Below are 14,690 nucleotides of genomic sequence, written 5' to 3'. Positions count from 1 at the left end.
CAAAAACAGTTTGGATGCAGGGGACCACACAACGAAGTCATTTATAAGTGATTCGGGGACATTAATATTCCTCTTAAGCGTTTACAGTTTGGTAAACATGTCTTATTGTACTTGGCAAAAAATTGGTGAGTTGCAACAGACTTTTGGCTCATTTCGCAAACAATGTCTGAAACGAACCAGGTGTGGATAACGAAATAGATGCCGATAGTTGACCTTCAGCTAAGGGGTTGCACTGTCGAAAAGATGTCCATCTTAGAAAATTTATGGAACTTGTGTCTCCTAGATTACTGACCGAAAATAACTGTTTGGTGCTTTGATCGATCTACTTTAGCTGACGTCTGTGCTTGAAAATAAAACTCTGGAAAAACACGAAATTGCCATGTTTGTACGTCCGCAGAAAAAGACAAATTCCAAACAAGCCGTACAAGTTACACTCAGATAGATCGACTCAAAGATACTCTGAACTTGTGGTTGTGTTTGATACATGATCGACGCCTTAGCAGCTCAGATAAACGACTGAAAAGGAAGTCTGCTGGAATCATGATGCTACAAAGGTTAACAGCTTATCTGACATAAAGACACCTCTTTTTATAAGCTATTTTGTATTTTATCCAATGGACAGTAGTAAATAAAGATGCAGTGTCGAAAGGTAGATACAAAAAGATGTTTTAAACATCTTTAAAATAATTCGTGCTTTCTTTGACGGAATCTTTAACTAAAGCTATTGTAAAATTCGTAATAAGTCATTACAAGTGGTCCGGGTATCGTCAAAGGATTTGCATGTTGGTAAACATGTTTCAGTGCACTTGGTAAAAAGCGGTGAGTTGCAACAGATTGCTGGCTCATTTCGAAAACCAGGTCTGAAACGTAAAAGGTATGGGTAACGAAATTGACTCGAAATGGATGCTGAAAGATGATCAGCTGAGATGTTGCACTTTAAAAATAAACCGATCTTAGAAAATGTATGGAATTTGCGTCTGTTAGATTGCTGATTAGAACACATTTATAAACAACTGTTTGTTGCTTTGGCTGAGGTCTGTGCTTGATAATAAAAGGCTCGAAAAACACGACATTGCCATGTATGTACTTCCGCAGAAACAGACAAGTTTTTAACTTGCAATTTGAGAGGTTAAAGGCTCATACACTACTGCTCTCTTAAATTAAACTGACTCAGCGATATTAGCGAAAAAGTTTTAAATTTTTGAAAATTAAAAGGGACGTAGAAAGTGGAGCGACGCATTCCATCTTCCAGAATGGTGATGCGAGTTTTCAGCCCATTGACAATTAGCAGTGATTATGAATATAGGGAAGATAAAGGCTTGCTACGATAAGTTTGGTCTGATCCTGAGACCAAAGAAGAAAATGGTGATTCCGAAATGTCGATTTTGTAAAGGATTTGATATCATTTAGGACAATTAAGAGCAATGACTCTTTGGATACACAAGGATGAGTAAAAACTTAAAATAGAAGAATCACATCAAACATTTGTTCCCAAAGTTTATTTTTTCAACAGTTTCACATAATTGCAAATACCAAATGAACATAGAAATGAAAAAAAAAATGTCGTGACATTCAGTTCCTGCTACAGTTTAATATAATCAACTGTTTTAACAAATTAAATCATCGCTCACAGCTAGTTAGATGCTTTACATATAATCATTGTCAGGAAAATTCCTACCCCATCATTTTTTAAAACCCTCAAGCAAGCACTTAACGCCGTTCTTAACTTAGCTATGTCAGGCGTCACGAATTCGGTTAACGAACAAAAACATTTCCGTGTGGATTTGCAACTCCTGTTAACTGATTGCCTTTATCTGTACCGCATGGATCATGTGCTGGCCAGCTACCTTTCTTGCTTGCGTCAAAATAGTAGTAGGCACTGGCACTACGTCTGTTGAGGGACGGTCCGTTGCTGTACATTCTGAAGAGGTCTGGCACTACACCAGAACATTGCTTGGTAACCTGCTTAACCAGTTTACACGTGATTGACCCTGTCTTCTGTCGCACCAGGCTGCCAGTGCCTTCCTTGCATGCGATCCAGTTGTTGATGTTGCTCTTGATCAGGAATTCCTTGCCAATGTTGCGCCACAAAGCAAAGTTCATGGCCTCGTAATCTGTTTCCCTAAGTGGAACTGTTGTAGACACTCGAGTATCAGCTGAGCTGATAGTCCATGTTGGACGCGGGGTGACAGCATTTGCGTGACTCGTGCTGAAACGTGAGTAATATGTGAAGGTGTAACTCCAAACTAATGTCCAGCCCCCTCCGTCCGTCTGTTGGTCGCAGTAGGCCTGGAATGCGTTACCATGAGAACCATCATCTGGGTCTATCCAATAGACGCCCGACACGAGTGATGGCGCTTTCTGTTTCAGGTCCTTGCAGTTTAAAGCTGGGGATGCTTTGCTAAAACCTGTGTTCAGAATGAATAGAACAAAAAATTACTTGAGTGTGTTACGTATATGGTCGTGACTTTTCCCTCGGATTTCTTCATTAATTAGGCATCCAGTTTGAGTACATTGTTTAGCAAGAACTGTGACTATAAAATAGCAATATCTTTTTTAGTTGAGATTACAAGTAAGGCGTTTAGGATTTCCATATTATGATAAACTAAATAATTACCTATGGCGTTCTCTTGTACCAGATGGTATTTTCCATTAATCAGTCGCTTGATAATCTCGTTTTTGCAGAGCAGTGCAGTCTTGTAAAAGTAAAGATTGCCTTTTAAGTCCATCTCCAGCACTCTGTATCGCTTGTGATCCAATCCTCTGAAGGGTAAATGAAGCAAGTTTAGTTTTGAAATATCGCAATTTGGTTAGTCTTCTCTGCGTAATAAATCGACAGATTATGTGGCAATGAAGTGCTTAAATCTTTCCTTTCAAAGCAGTGTTAAACAAAATATTAGGAAAACTACATTTTTGAATTTCATGAATTCAAACGCTGTTCAGTGGATGAAATAAATATCTTTACTAAGGTAATTTGCGCATATATGTTCAGTCAGTAATGTTTTCATTTTTGTTTCAAAATTCCGCTACAAATTTCTGGCCGAATCGAGAGCAACTTAAAACTACCTGTCAATGAATCTGCGCAGTCAATTATTCGGACAAAATTTAATGAAAATCACCAACGCTATCAAATAAATCGAGGAAGAATAATTTTCTCACCTGATTGTTGAGAAACAGAAGACGAAAGACAAACCAAGCAGAAATCGGAACAACATCGTTTTCTTTCCGCGATCGCAAGCAAGAAGAAGGAAACTTCTCTGCTATCTTTGCTGTACTCTTGTTATAAGAATAATGATCTATAGAGAAACATTGACTCAGTAAAATCGAATCAATGTATAATTTATAAGATAACAAGATAAAACTCGTAGCATTGTATGTTTAACTTTCTGAGTTTTATTCAATGGTTGAGTTGGAAGAAATGATTTTTATGCAAAAGTAAGATACGAACAATGAACTGACAGAAAGACATTTCTTCGTTTACCTTGGAGCATTTAGGCAAATGAAGTTTCTTTGTTTTTAAAAGATTCTGTATTGTAGTTTCTAGGAATAACGAAGCCAGCCAAAGAAATCGAAAATGAAACAAACTTATCGCAATTTTTTTCTATCGCTCTACTTTCTTGTAGGTGCAGCCTCCACGTAGTTAAAACGAAAAAACGTTTTTTTTATATATTGCTGGGAAATTTTTCTTTTTCTGGAATACAGAAGTAGATTAATCAAAATAGCTGTTATTTCTGAAACTTTTGAAACGGCTCGATCAAACACTGATCAAACTTTTACATGTTCCCTGTAATAGTGTCATTAATATATGTAAAGCAGAGCTATTTAGATTTGGATGTTAATTTCACTCACAACATTTGGTTTAAATTTAACTCATTTGCGGACGCTCGCATTAATGGCTAGAAACGTCGCGTTCCCCTCTAATAAATTGTGGAATTGATTTATGTGCCGAATCACAGACAGGCCTCATACTCCAGGAAAAGGGCACTCAGCAAAGAAATTTGGCTTGACTGTGTATTTGCGCAGCAAAAATTTTAATAGAGCATAGCTTTTGAAATAAAAGTTCTCTCCAGATTATCGTTTTACTGTAAATTACTCCATTCAGTCCATTTAACGATAGCCGGTCAAAAGATTTAGCTGGACTGTTGACTAAATTTGAGACGGTTTTTGTTTTGTTATTTTGTCACCCGTGAAAAATATATTGAGCTTTTACAGAAGAAAGAGAACCTCTAGAAAGATAGTTGTGGCCAAAATAAACTGGAAACGAAGACGCCAAATAGGACCGACTCAACTGACAACTACATTTCGCGCTCGTATGCGCCAGGTAGTATATGCTTCATATTAAGAAACTTTTGTTTGTTTTTGTCTCGTCTTTCAGTTATGATATTCAGTGTTCTCGCGACAATCGAGGGCGAAAATATATTTATTGAATCCTAGTACAAGAACAACTTGTGGGTTGTATCTGTGGTCAGTTTATTTCGCTATGATTGAAATGGCCAAACGAAAGTAAACAAAACCACCACAATATGGCGGAAATAATTTGCTTTTATTTTGACTTACTTGACATGCTGTTTGTCTCTTCACTGGTGGGTCTGTAAATTCCACTCTCCCAGATCAATTAGTGTCCTAAGCAAAGTTCGTAGCGCCCATGCCCGCGCTTTTAGTTTTATCTGTTCTTCTCTGCCCTCGTGTGCCAGTCTCTCCTTCTCTACACGTCCTTCTCTCCACTGAGTCTTGAGAGCTGTAATTTCTTTATGATCATTACAATACTCGGGTTTCCTTCACCCTCCATTCGTAACACAAGTTCTATTCACTGGCACAGTTTCAGCTTCGTCTACTGACTTGTTTAATCACTGACCGTCTCGGTTCGCCATCCTAAATTTCTCATTCCTAGTTCACCAGCCAGTTAACCTTTGATAGTTTTCTTTCAAAGTCAATCCTGTTGGCATGTGTTTAGCTGGGGCTCGTTATTTTGTAGTATTTGGTCGATCCAGCTATTTGCAATGCGTTTTTTAAACCATTTAGTTTTGTAACCGCCGACCGGTTAGCTCAGTTGGTAGACCGACGGACTACCGTGCGGGAGGTCTCGGGTTCGAGTCCCAGACCGGACCAACACTCAGGGTCTTAAAATAACTAAGGAGAATATGCTGCCTTGGCAATAACATCTGCAAATGGTTACTGGATATTCTAGTCTTCTCGGATAAGGACGATAAACCGTAGGCCCCGTCTCCTGCATCTTCAGTGTTATGGTCAGCAGGGGACGTAAAAGAACCCACACACTTATCGTAAAGAGTAGGGCATGGAGTTCCCGGTGTTGTGGTCTGGTCTTTGCCCGTTGTACTGTGCTTACGGTGAAATGCTCGGAGATATTAGCTGTATAAGCTACTCTACAAATCCGAGGGTAAACAAAAGTGATGATGATGATGTATACGCGAAGTGGGCGCGAAGGAAGTTAATTTCCTCTTGTGAATTAAGTCTCGGTGATCAAACAATGCACAATCGCTAGCGTATAAATATGCGAATTTGCGTAGAACGAAATGTGTTCTCACAAGTTGTCACTCTATAAGAAATAAAGTCTATAAATGGGAGCATGCCGATTTAAAAATCGTCGCACAATTTTCGCAATTTAGAAACCGATGTGAAATTTAACAGTGTCTGTAAGGTGTTCCGATCGCGAAGTCAATTTAAATTATGCCTTGTGAATTATTCACAATAATTTATTTTATTAAAATTGATAAAGCACAGAAGAAAAGGCGAATAACAAGCTAGAAGAATTCTTTAATTATTTTTTCGTTAGAATGAACCTATATGGAAAAAAATATGGTAACGGGAAACTTGCAGTCGTGTTGTTATTTTTAAAAGTTCTTTATTCATTTGTCTGTGAATTTTACGCAGATTTTGAGTTGTCTTTTGGCTCGACGTCGAAAGAATGAAGCGATTGACATAGCAAAGATAGTAATCATGACACCAGATAGTTCTTTCTTCAGTTAACGAGTGACATTTTGTAAACATCGATTTTGTTTTTTGACGGGATTCTGTCCTTAAAGATGAATTCCAGTCCGTACTGCGCAATCTCGGCTGCAATGTTTATGTGAGCCTCACACGAAGGAAATGTTTACAAGCAAAACTAAAATTCCGCGACAAACTTACCTTTTTCTTCATTATTAACGCCAGATATCCTTGCAGAACAAATAATAACGAGTAGAAGAACCTTGACGCTATTTCAAACCGACGTTTCAGCTCATCGGAAATTCTTGAACGAAACGAACTGTAATGGCGGACTAAAAAACTTCATGTATGCTGTCACCGAAGTGTAACGTTTCAACGAATTCAAAACAAAAACGAAAACAAACCCCGAGTCTGCGCAGTACGGACTGGAAATCAGCTTTAAAATGTAAAATAGTTACTATGAACTTTCGGAAAAAAAAAAAAAACAGAGAAAAATAAACAAACACACTGAAGGTTGTTTTAGCGAACTGAAGCAGCAATGCAGTAGTTATATTCAGTGAGTTTAATAAAGCCAAAAAGGTGATTAGGAGACTATTTTTAGGTAAGAAGTTGACGAATTAAATATTAAGTTGGCGCTATTGCTAAAACATTTCCGAAACTCTTGATACGGCCTTGTTCAAACAACGAACTTTTACTTGTTCGTGACGCAGTGTATGCAAATGAATGTCTTGAAGTTTTTATTATTAATTTTTATCTGTACATTCACCAACGTTCGAAAGAAGTGTACTGTCCGCGAATGATTACTTCGTATGTTTCTGCATAGGAATTCAACCGTAGAATTGAATAAACTACCCGCAAACAGTAAAACAGAGACCAAAAACAAGGAAATTAAAAATGCTTTATAAAGTAAGTTTTAATGTCTCACTTTGAGCGAGACAAAGGTCATATGTATTTCATCATGAAATATGGCGAGCACAAGTTAAAGTTATCAAATTCTGATCTGAACACTAAACTTTATTAGATTTAGTTGTATATCGGGCATTTCAGAAAAAAATAACCCTCAATCTGTTAATAGATCTCATTGAATTTCGCAAATAAATTGTCGAACAACCCAAAACAACGGTAGTTAAGTAATTTGTCTGTTACAGTATACGCCGTTCACCCTCTCAAGAATGATGAAATAATAAGAAGATAAACTTCACAAAATCGGTGGCAGACAATCACTTATTGCTAGAAGGAAAAATAAAACTTTTGGCATTTCTTTGTTCGTACGATTTTTTTACGTTTACTGCTATCATTAGTTCTTCTTGTCTGTATCACATTCGAGCTGCCGCTTCAACTCCGATGTAAAGAAGGGAAACAAGTTTCCTGTCGTGAATTCATTTTTGGCTCACTAAAGGAAACCTTATTCTTTATCAAATGTAAGACGTTGAACGGAAACAAAGATAGGACAAGTTATCTGTTATGGCTTATACAAGCTGTGGTCAATAACTTCTTATTAATTAAGAGAATTCATCATAAACTCGGCCGACAATGGCTGAAACATTCTGAAAACGTGGCAAACTTGGTGTGAAACGGACTTAATGTTTGCATAGAAATCGCCGATATAAACCATCCTAGCGCCCAAGCTTTCTCTCCTGCCTACTTTTGACGTCATGAATTTCTGTCGTCCGATCATGACATCACAGACGTTCATGACGTTCTCTCGCGGGTCGGTCTATTTCGTTCCAAGGCCGTCATTCACGCTTTGCACTCGCCAATGAAAAGACCCGTACATGGTCTTGATTGAAATTCCAGGTTTTTTCTTCTTCCCGTCCCTAAAGCGACAGAAAGAGAGACCAAGTCATGCTCTGTTGTTTTAGGAATGGAAAGAAGAACAGCCTGGGAACGAGGTTGTGTGCACATGATGCGCATGCCCTTCTTCCTTTAAAAAAGTCGTACAGTTACATTTTTTCAATATTTGACTTTAGATTTGATCATTTTGAATAGGCACTTGGCAGTTATAGACACGTCACTAGGCTTATTATTGCCAGAGTCTTTATTCGTCCTCCCCTCACATTCTAGGGATAAGAGGAAGATCCAAAAACTACACCAGCGATGTAAAATGTGCCCCTCCTAGAAAAAACTACCAAGGGCTATGATAGCTTTAACTGCCAAAGTTTGTTTTTAACGTCGCACAAAAAGAATTAATGATTCATACATGAGCAATAGCATTTGAATAAAAAGGAATCACTCAGCATCTTTGGACTAAGAGGACAACTTAAAGCTGGTAATGAAGCTTGCGTTTTAAAAGAGAATAGAAAGATCACATCACACATTGGCTCCAGTTAATGAAAAATCCCATGCCGGGTTGATTTCTTTTCAGCAGTTTCCTTACAGTAATTTTGCAACAGCACAAATTTAGAAATGTTAAGTAGTGTGATTAGTACAGGTTTAACACTGATTAAAAGTGACAACACATTAAGTTTTCTTTTATCTAGTGTTTTATCTAGAAACAGCTGTCTTTCCAACAGACAAAATCATTGAGTTTTACCTAACATAATGCCTTGACTATAAGTCTGTGACAATTCTTATCCCATTAATACCCGTTAGCAAGTTTTTTTTTTTTAGCGAAGTCTGCGAAACTCGTTTAGCGAACAAAAATATTTCCGTGTGGATTAGCCTCACTTTTTAACTGATTTGCTTGGGTTTTTCCACATGGATCATGCACAGGCCAATAACTACCCGTGTCACCATTAAAAAAATAGTATAAGCTTCTTGCTGCAATGTACGGTCCGCTGCTTGCTAACTTAAAAGAGTTTGGCACCACACTAGCACATTGCTTAAAAACCTGTTTAACCAGTTTACAAGTGATTGACCCCGCCTTCTGTTGCACAATGCTGCCAGTGCCTTCCTTGCATGCGATCCAGTTGTTGATGTTGCTCTTGATCAGGAATTCCTTGCCAATGGTGCGCCACAAAGCAAAGTTCATGGCTTCGTAATGCGTCTCACTCAGTGGAACTGTTGTAGACACTCGAGTGTTAGCAGAGCTGGCTGTCCAGGTTGGACGCGGGGTGACAGCGTTAGCTTTACTCGTGAAACTCGAGTAAGCTGTGAAGGTGTAACTCCAAACCAATGTCCAGCCCCCTCCGTCCGTCTGTTGGTCGCAGTAGGCCTGGAATGCGTTACCATGGGAACCACCATCTGGGTTTATCCAATAGACGCCTGACACGAGTGATGGCGCTTTCTGTTTCAGGTCCTTGCAGTTCGACGCTGGGGACGCCTTGCTCAGTCCTGTGTTCAGAAATAACAACAAAAAATAAAAACAATTGGCATACATTGCCATGACTTTTCCTTGGGCCGTCTTTGTTAACTGAGCATGCAATTTTTGTACATTTTGGAGCAATAGTTCGGTTTCGTGATCCTCTTGAACTATAATATCTTAAGTTAATGTAATAATTTCTTAGTGTTGAAGGAAGATGCAAGGAATAATGTTCGATAAAGTGTTCTAAGAGCATTTTAATCTTGTAATAAACTGATATAAATTACCTATTGAGCTCTTTTGTACCAGATGGTATTTTCCACTGCTCAGTCGTTTGATAATCTCGTTCTTGCAAAGCAGTGCAGTCTTGTAAAAGTACAGATTGCCTTTTAGGTCCATCTCCAGCACTCTGTATCGCTTCTGATCCAGTCCTCTGAAGAGTGAGTGAAGCAAGTTTAGTTTTGAAATATCGCATTTTGGTTATTCTTCTCTGTGTAATAAATCGACAGATTATGTGGCAATGAAGTGCTTAAAGCTTCCCTTTCGAAGCTGTGTTCGAGGTTAAACTATTTAATTTAATAATGTATTGGGAAAACTTCATCTAAATTTTCTGAATTCAAACGCTGTTTTATAGATGAAATTAACATAGTTTCTCTCGTACTTTCCGTAGAATATTTTAGACAGTTCTCCTTGTTTTTTCAATATTCCGCAACAAATTTCTTCGGAATTGCTGGCCGAATCGAGAGCAACTTAAAACTACTTGCCAATAAATCTGCGCAGTCAACTATTTGGACAAAATCTAATGAAAATCACCAACGCTATCAACTAATACGAGGAAGAACAATTAATTTTCTCACCTGATTGTTGAGAAAAAGGAGACGAAAAACAAAGCCAACAGAATACGGGACAACATCGTTCTCTTAGCTTTCTGCGGTCACAAGCAAGAAGAAGGAAACTTCTCTGCTGTCTGTGCAGTAGTCTTGTTACAAGAATAATGGTCTCTAGAGAAACCTTGACTCAGTAAAATCTAATCAATGTATAATTAATGGATAACAAGATAGAACTCGCAGCAGTGGATGTTTAACTTTCTGTGTTTTATCCAATGGTTGAGTTGGAAGAAATTATGTTTATGACAAAAGTAAGATATAAAGAATCAATTGACAGAAAGACACTTCTTCGTTTACCTTGGAGCATTTAGGCAAATAAAGTTTCTTTGTTTTTAAAAGTTTCAGTATTGTATTTTCTAGGAATAACAAAGCCAGCCAAACAAATTGAAAATCAAACAAACACATCGCAAATTTTTCTATCGCTCTACTTTCTTGTAGGTGCAGCCTCCATGTAGTTAAAACGGCAAAAACGCTTTTTTGTGTGGCTGAGAAATTTTTCTTTTCCTGGAATACAGAAGTAAATTAATCAAAATAGCTGTTATTTCTGCAGCTTTATTTTGGAAACTCTTGAAACGGCTTTGATCAAACACTAATCAAACTTTTGCATGTTTACTGTAGCTGTGTTATTAATATGTTATTTGAATCAGAGCTGTTCAGATTTCGACGTTAATTTCACTCACAACAACATTTGGTATAAATTTGACTCATTCACAGATGCCTCAAATACAGTTCAAATTAAAAATTAGCAACGTTACGTTCCCTTCTAATAAATTGCGAAATTGATAAATATGCCGAATAAACAGGCTTCATACTCCAGAAAAAGGCTCTCGACGAGGAAATTTGTGTATTATCTCTGTATTTTAAGAGATCAATTGCGCAGCAAAAAATAGGTCACCAAGGGTGACATGAGTCTAATGCCGTATGGCATAGTGATACAGATTGCGCGGTTTTCGTAAGCCGGTTAAAATTGGTTAGAGGTTTGTGTTCGGGAGTTTAATTTAAAATGCTTATAGCAAGCTAGGGGCATCGTGGATGATTATGGATGAAAACGAAACAGTCATAAATGTTATATGCTTCACAAAATTTAAAGTATGAACAGGAGTTGATGTTACTTCTTCCGTATTGTCCGTAAAAGCAGAAACGATTAAACATTTGGACAAGATTGCGTGACGATTTACAAAAAGCATGTTCATTACAACAAGGGTTGAAGAACTTCACATCGTTTTCTTTCAGATTTTTCACCATTTTGATGATGACTCTTGAAACAGATTTTGCAATAAAAGCACTTGAAATAGTGACTGTTACTCCATTGTACTGTAAGCACTTAGTGACAGATTTTCCTAAAAACGGGTGTAAATGCTCACGTCAATATAATGATGACCTTTTGAACGCTGGAAACTAGGCAATTATTATCGAGCTACCATACACAGGAGCGAAGACTGTTTATCATGATGTACAAATTTCGCGAATCATCACTTCCATATCAATGTAACCATTTTATGATTTTTCTAGCTGTAAGAAGAACTTAAGATCTCTGAGAGTCGTAAAAGCATGAAATTCGATTTCAGTGTATGACAAAGGCCGGGACAGTCTAATACTGCAAAGCGGCCAAACAAACGCATTTTGATTTAGTCGCGTAACTTGATTTACATTTATCCATGTACATCTTTTATTTTTGAAGGTTTTTGTTTGCACTGTAAAGAAAAAATTGGTCAAAATTCGAATGACTTAAATACAAAAACCGAGGTCAAGTTTTCTATTTTTTAAAACAAAATAAATATTTGGTCGCATTGTGTAAATAAACGCGAGTCGCCGTCGAAATATTTTTTTCTCAAAGACGTCTTGCTTTTTAAGCAAGACGAAAACACAAGTGCTTAACTGAACTGAAAACGAAGATTTATTTTCACAAAAAGCTTACAAATGTCTTAACTGGAAAATTATTTCGTCCTGTTCAAGTGTTGAATAATCGTGACTTGAGAAAGAACTTTTAATTATGCGTGGGAACACGTGTCGCTGATTGGCTGTTTTTAATTGAAACTAATCGTGCGTGTCCGTACGGAGTCCGTTCTTGCAGCTGGTCATTGTTTTCTACATTACAGCGAACGATTATCGATCCCGAACCATTCCCTTGGGATTGCTAACAGCATTTTTCACATTCTCGTTCCCAGAGCCTTCCGTTTCTTTTGGTCACGTGGTCGGCGAAACGAAGGGCTCTGGTAACACTGACTACCGGATGTCGTAAAATCCACGACATCCGGTAGCGCATGCCCACTGCATAAATGTTCGTCTGCGCCTGCTCAGTAAAAGAAAGGGGAAGGCTGGGGCTGACTGAGACGAGAAGAAAGCGAATTTGAAAGAAGATACGACATTTGAGTTTGGCGTTCGAAAGAGCCGTACAGCAATCCTTGCTACAATTGTCGGAAGACATCAAGAAACAAGGAATGGAACAGGAAGTCTGCAGATAGAAAAGTTAGAATCCAGAGGAATTGGAGTCATAGTGTTTTAAAAACACGGAGTCGAGGATATCATCAGCTGATAACATTCCGACGGTTGATGATACTGTGAAATTTATTTATGGCCATGCGGAGGTATTGTAGAAAATTCAGAGCTAAAAAAGCGGCTGAGCGATGAGGTATCATTCTATTGAGCGGCGGTAAGAAATATCACATTGAATTTCAAAGTCTTCATGTATTCATGAACTCCATTTAGTGTGTATATCTTGTGTAAGCTAAGTTGATAGTGCAAATGTTTGCAATATTTTTAATGCAATAAAAAGTACAACCGAGTTACACCTTACAAAAGATGTACTTGTCATTTGTTCATAAACAAAGGTCTGCTTCGTGAATACGTTATTCCAACAAACTCCCAGTGTTATTCGGTCTTTTTCCGGTAACATTTTCAAACTTGCCCGCTACATCTTCAATTGTTTCGATGACCGGAAGTATAACGAAAATTGCGTAGAAGAGTTTCATTTTTTTACCTAATTACGCATGCAGTTTTTATCAGCCAATCAAAATCATATTTTTTACCGTTACCAGGGCCACTACGTCATGTCATTTAAAAAAATACGCGTGGCCCTGGGGAAGAGGATGCTTTTTTCATATAACAAAGAGTCTAATGCGCATGCGCAAAGCGCACGCAAGCATTAGACTCAAAAAATAAATGTTAATAGAGCATTGTTGAAAAAAAGTTCTCTCCAGATTCTCGTTTACTGTAAATTACTTCAATTCATTTAACGATAGATTTAAAAAGATTCAGATGGACTGTTCACTAAATTTGAAAAGTGTTTTTGTAGTTTATCATCCGTGAAAAATATATCGAGCTTTTAAAGACGAAAGAGAACCTCTAGAAATTCCTCCCAGCGTGATAGTTGTGGCCAAAAAAATTGGAAACGAAAACGCCAGATAGGTTCGACTTAAACAACTACATTTCGGGCTGGTATATGCGCAAGGCAGTATATATGTCATATTAAGTCATATTAAGGGCATTTTGTATGTTTTTGTCTCGAAGTTCTGATAAAATCTTTTTATCACCGGAATATTCGGTTACGTTGTTCAGTGTTCTCGCGACAATCGATGGCGAAAATATATTTATTGAATCCTAGCACGAGAACGGCTAATGGGTGATATCTATGCTAAGTTTAGTTCGCTATGATTGAAATGGCTAAACGAAAGTAAACAAAACCACCATAATATGGCGGAAATATTTTTCCTATTTTGACCTACTTCAGTCACTTGACTTGCCGGTTGCCTCTCCATGCACTCATGGGAAAAGGAATGGGCCTGTAAATTACTCTCCTCCAAAACAGTCTGTCCTTTTCAAGGCTCGTAGCGCCAATGCCCGCGTTTTATAAATGCATTTATTCTTCTCCAACCTTGTCTGACAGTCTCTTCTGGTCTTCACTTGTTTTTTTCCTGTCTTGTATTCTGTGTCTTGCTCTCCATTCGTAACGCAAGTCCTATTCACAGTTCTATCTTCTTCTTCTAACTTTTTTAAATACTGGCCATCTCGGTTCGCCTTCTTTCACTTCTCATTCCTCGCTCACCAGCCAGTATACCTTGATAGTTATCCTCCAAAGACAATCCTGTTGGCATGTGTCTAACTGGCGCTCGCTATTTTCTAGTATTTGGCCTATCCAGCTATTTGCAATACGTTTTTTTACCATTTAGTTTTGTATACGCGAAGTAGGCGCGAAAGAAGTTAATTTCCTCTTGTGAATTTAGTCTCGGTGATCAAACAACACACAATCGCTAGCGTATAAATATGCGAATTTGCTTAGAACGAAATGTGTTCTCACAAGTTGTCACTCTATAAGACATAAAGTCTATAAATGGGAGCACGCCGATTTAAAAATCGTCGCACAATTTTCGAATTTAGAAACCTATTATTTCGATGTGATTTTCATCCGTCACTGTAAGGTGTTCTGATCGCGAAGTCAGTTTAAAATATGCCTTGTGAATTGTTCACAATTATATGTAAACAGAAAGAGCACAGAAAAAAGGCGAATAAGATGCTTTTAAATTATAATTATATTTCATTAGAATGAACCTATATGGAAAAAATATTTTACTGATTAATTTTCAGGGAATTAGGCGGGCTTTGGTGGCGGGAAACTT

The 14,690-nt window shown here is 37.8% G+C and overlaps 3 protein-coding genes across 3 annotated transcripts in view; all 3 read right to left on the bottom strand.

Annotated features, from left to right (window-relative positions):
- LOC144629148 (uncharacterized) overlaps window positions 1-14,690 on the bottom strand; it is a 55,596-nt gene that overhangs the window by 34,576 nt on the left and 6,330 nt on the right. The gene's annotated exons all lie outside the window — the stretch shown is intronic.
- Window positions 1,491-3,488, bottom strand: LOC144629150 (uncharacterized). The gene is made up of 3 exons (XM_078487353.1): window positions 3,160-3,488; window positions 2,618-2,763; window positions 1,491-2,408 (listed from the first exon to the last, which is right to left on the bottom strand). Exons 1-3 carry the CDS (start codon window positions 3,213-3,215, stop codon window positions 1,756-1,758), a joined length of 855 nt encoding a protein of 284 aa, XP_078343479.1. The 5' UTR covers window positions 3,216-3,488; the 3' UTR covers window positions 1,491-1,755.
- On the bottom strand, window positions 8,484-10,100 carry LOC144629155 (uncharacterized). The gene is made up of 3 exons (XM_078487362.1): window positions 10,045-10,100; window positions 9,475-9,620; window positions 8,484-9,219 (listed from the first exon to the last, which is right to left on the bottom strand). Exons 1-3 carry the CDS (start codon window positions 10,098-10,100, stop codon window positions 8,576-8,578), a joined length of 846 nt encoding a protein of 281 aa, XP_078343488.1. The 3' UTR covers window positions 8,484-8,575.

This window comes from Oculina patagonica, chromosome 10 (assembly GCF_052425735.1).
Source record: "Oculina patagonica isolate OP01 chromosome 10, crgOcupat, whole genome shotgun sequence".
NCBI lineage: Eukaryota > Metazoa > Cnidaria > Anthozoa > Scleractinia > Oculinidae > Oculina > Oculina patagonica.
This window is presented reverse-complemented; position numbering and strand designations above follow the sequence as displayed.

Bases quoted from the DNA above. Each gene is read 5' to 3' on its own strand.
- LOC144629150 (XM_078487353.1), bottom strand. From the start codon at position 3,215: ATGTTGTTCCGATTTCTGCTTGGTTTGTCTTTCGTCTTCTGTTTCTCA. The intron at 2,764-3,159 runs GTGAGAAAATTA...TTTACCCTTCAG, and splicing joins TTCTGTTTCTCAACAATCAG to AGGATTGGATCACAAGCGAT. The intron at 2,409-2,617 runs GTAATTATTTAG...TTCTGAACACAG, and splicing joins GGTACAAGAGAACGCCATAG to GTTTTAGCAAAGCATCCCCA.
- LOC144629155 (XM_078487362.1), bottom strand. From the start codon at position 10,100: ATGTTGTCCCGTATTCTGTTGGCTTTGTTTTTCGTCTCCTTTTTCTCA. The intron at 9,621-10,044 runs GTGAGAAAATTA...CTCACTCTTCAG, and splicing joins TCCTTTTTCTCAACAATCAG to AGGACTGGATCAGAAGCGAT. The intron at 9,220-9,474 runs GTAATTTATATC...TTCTGAACACAG, and splicing joins GGTACAAAAGAGCTCAATAG to GACTGAGCAAGGCGTCCCCA.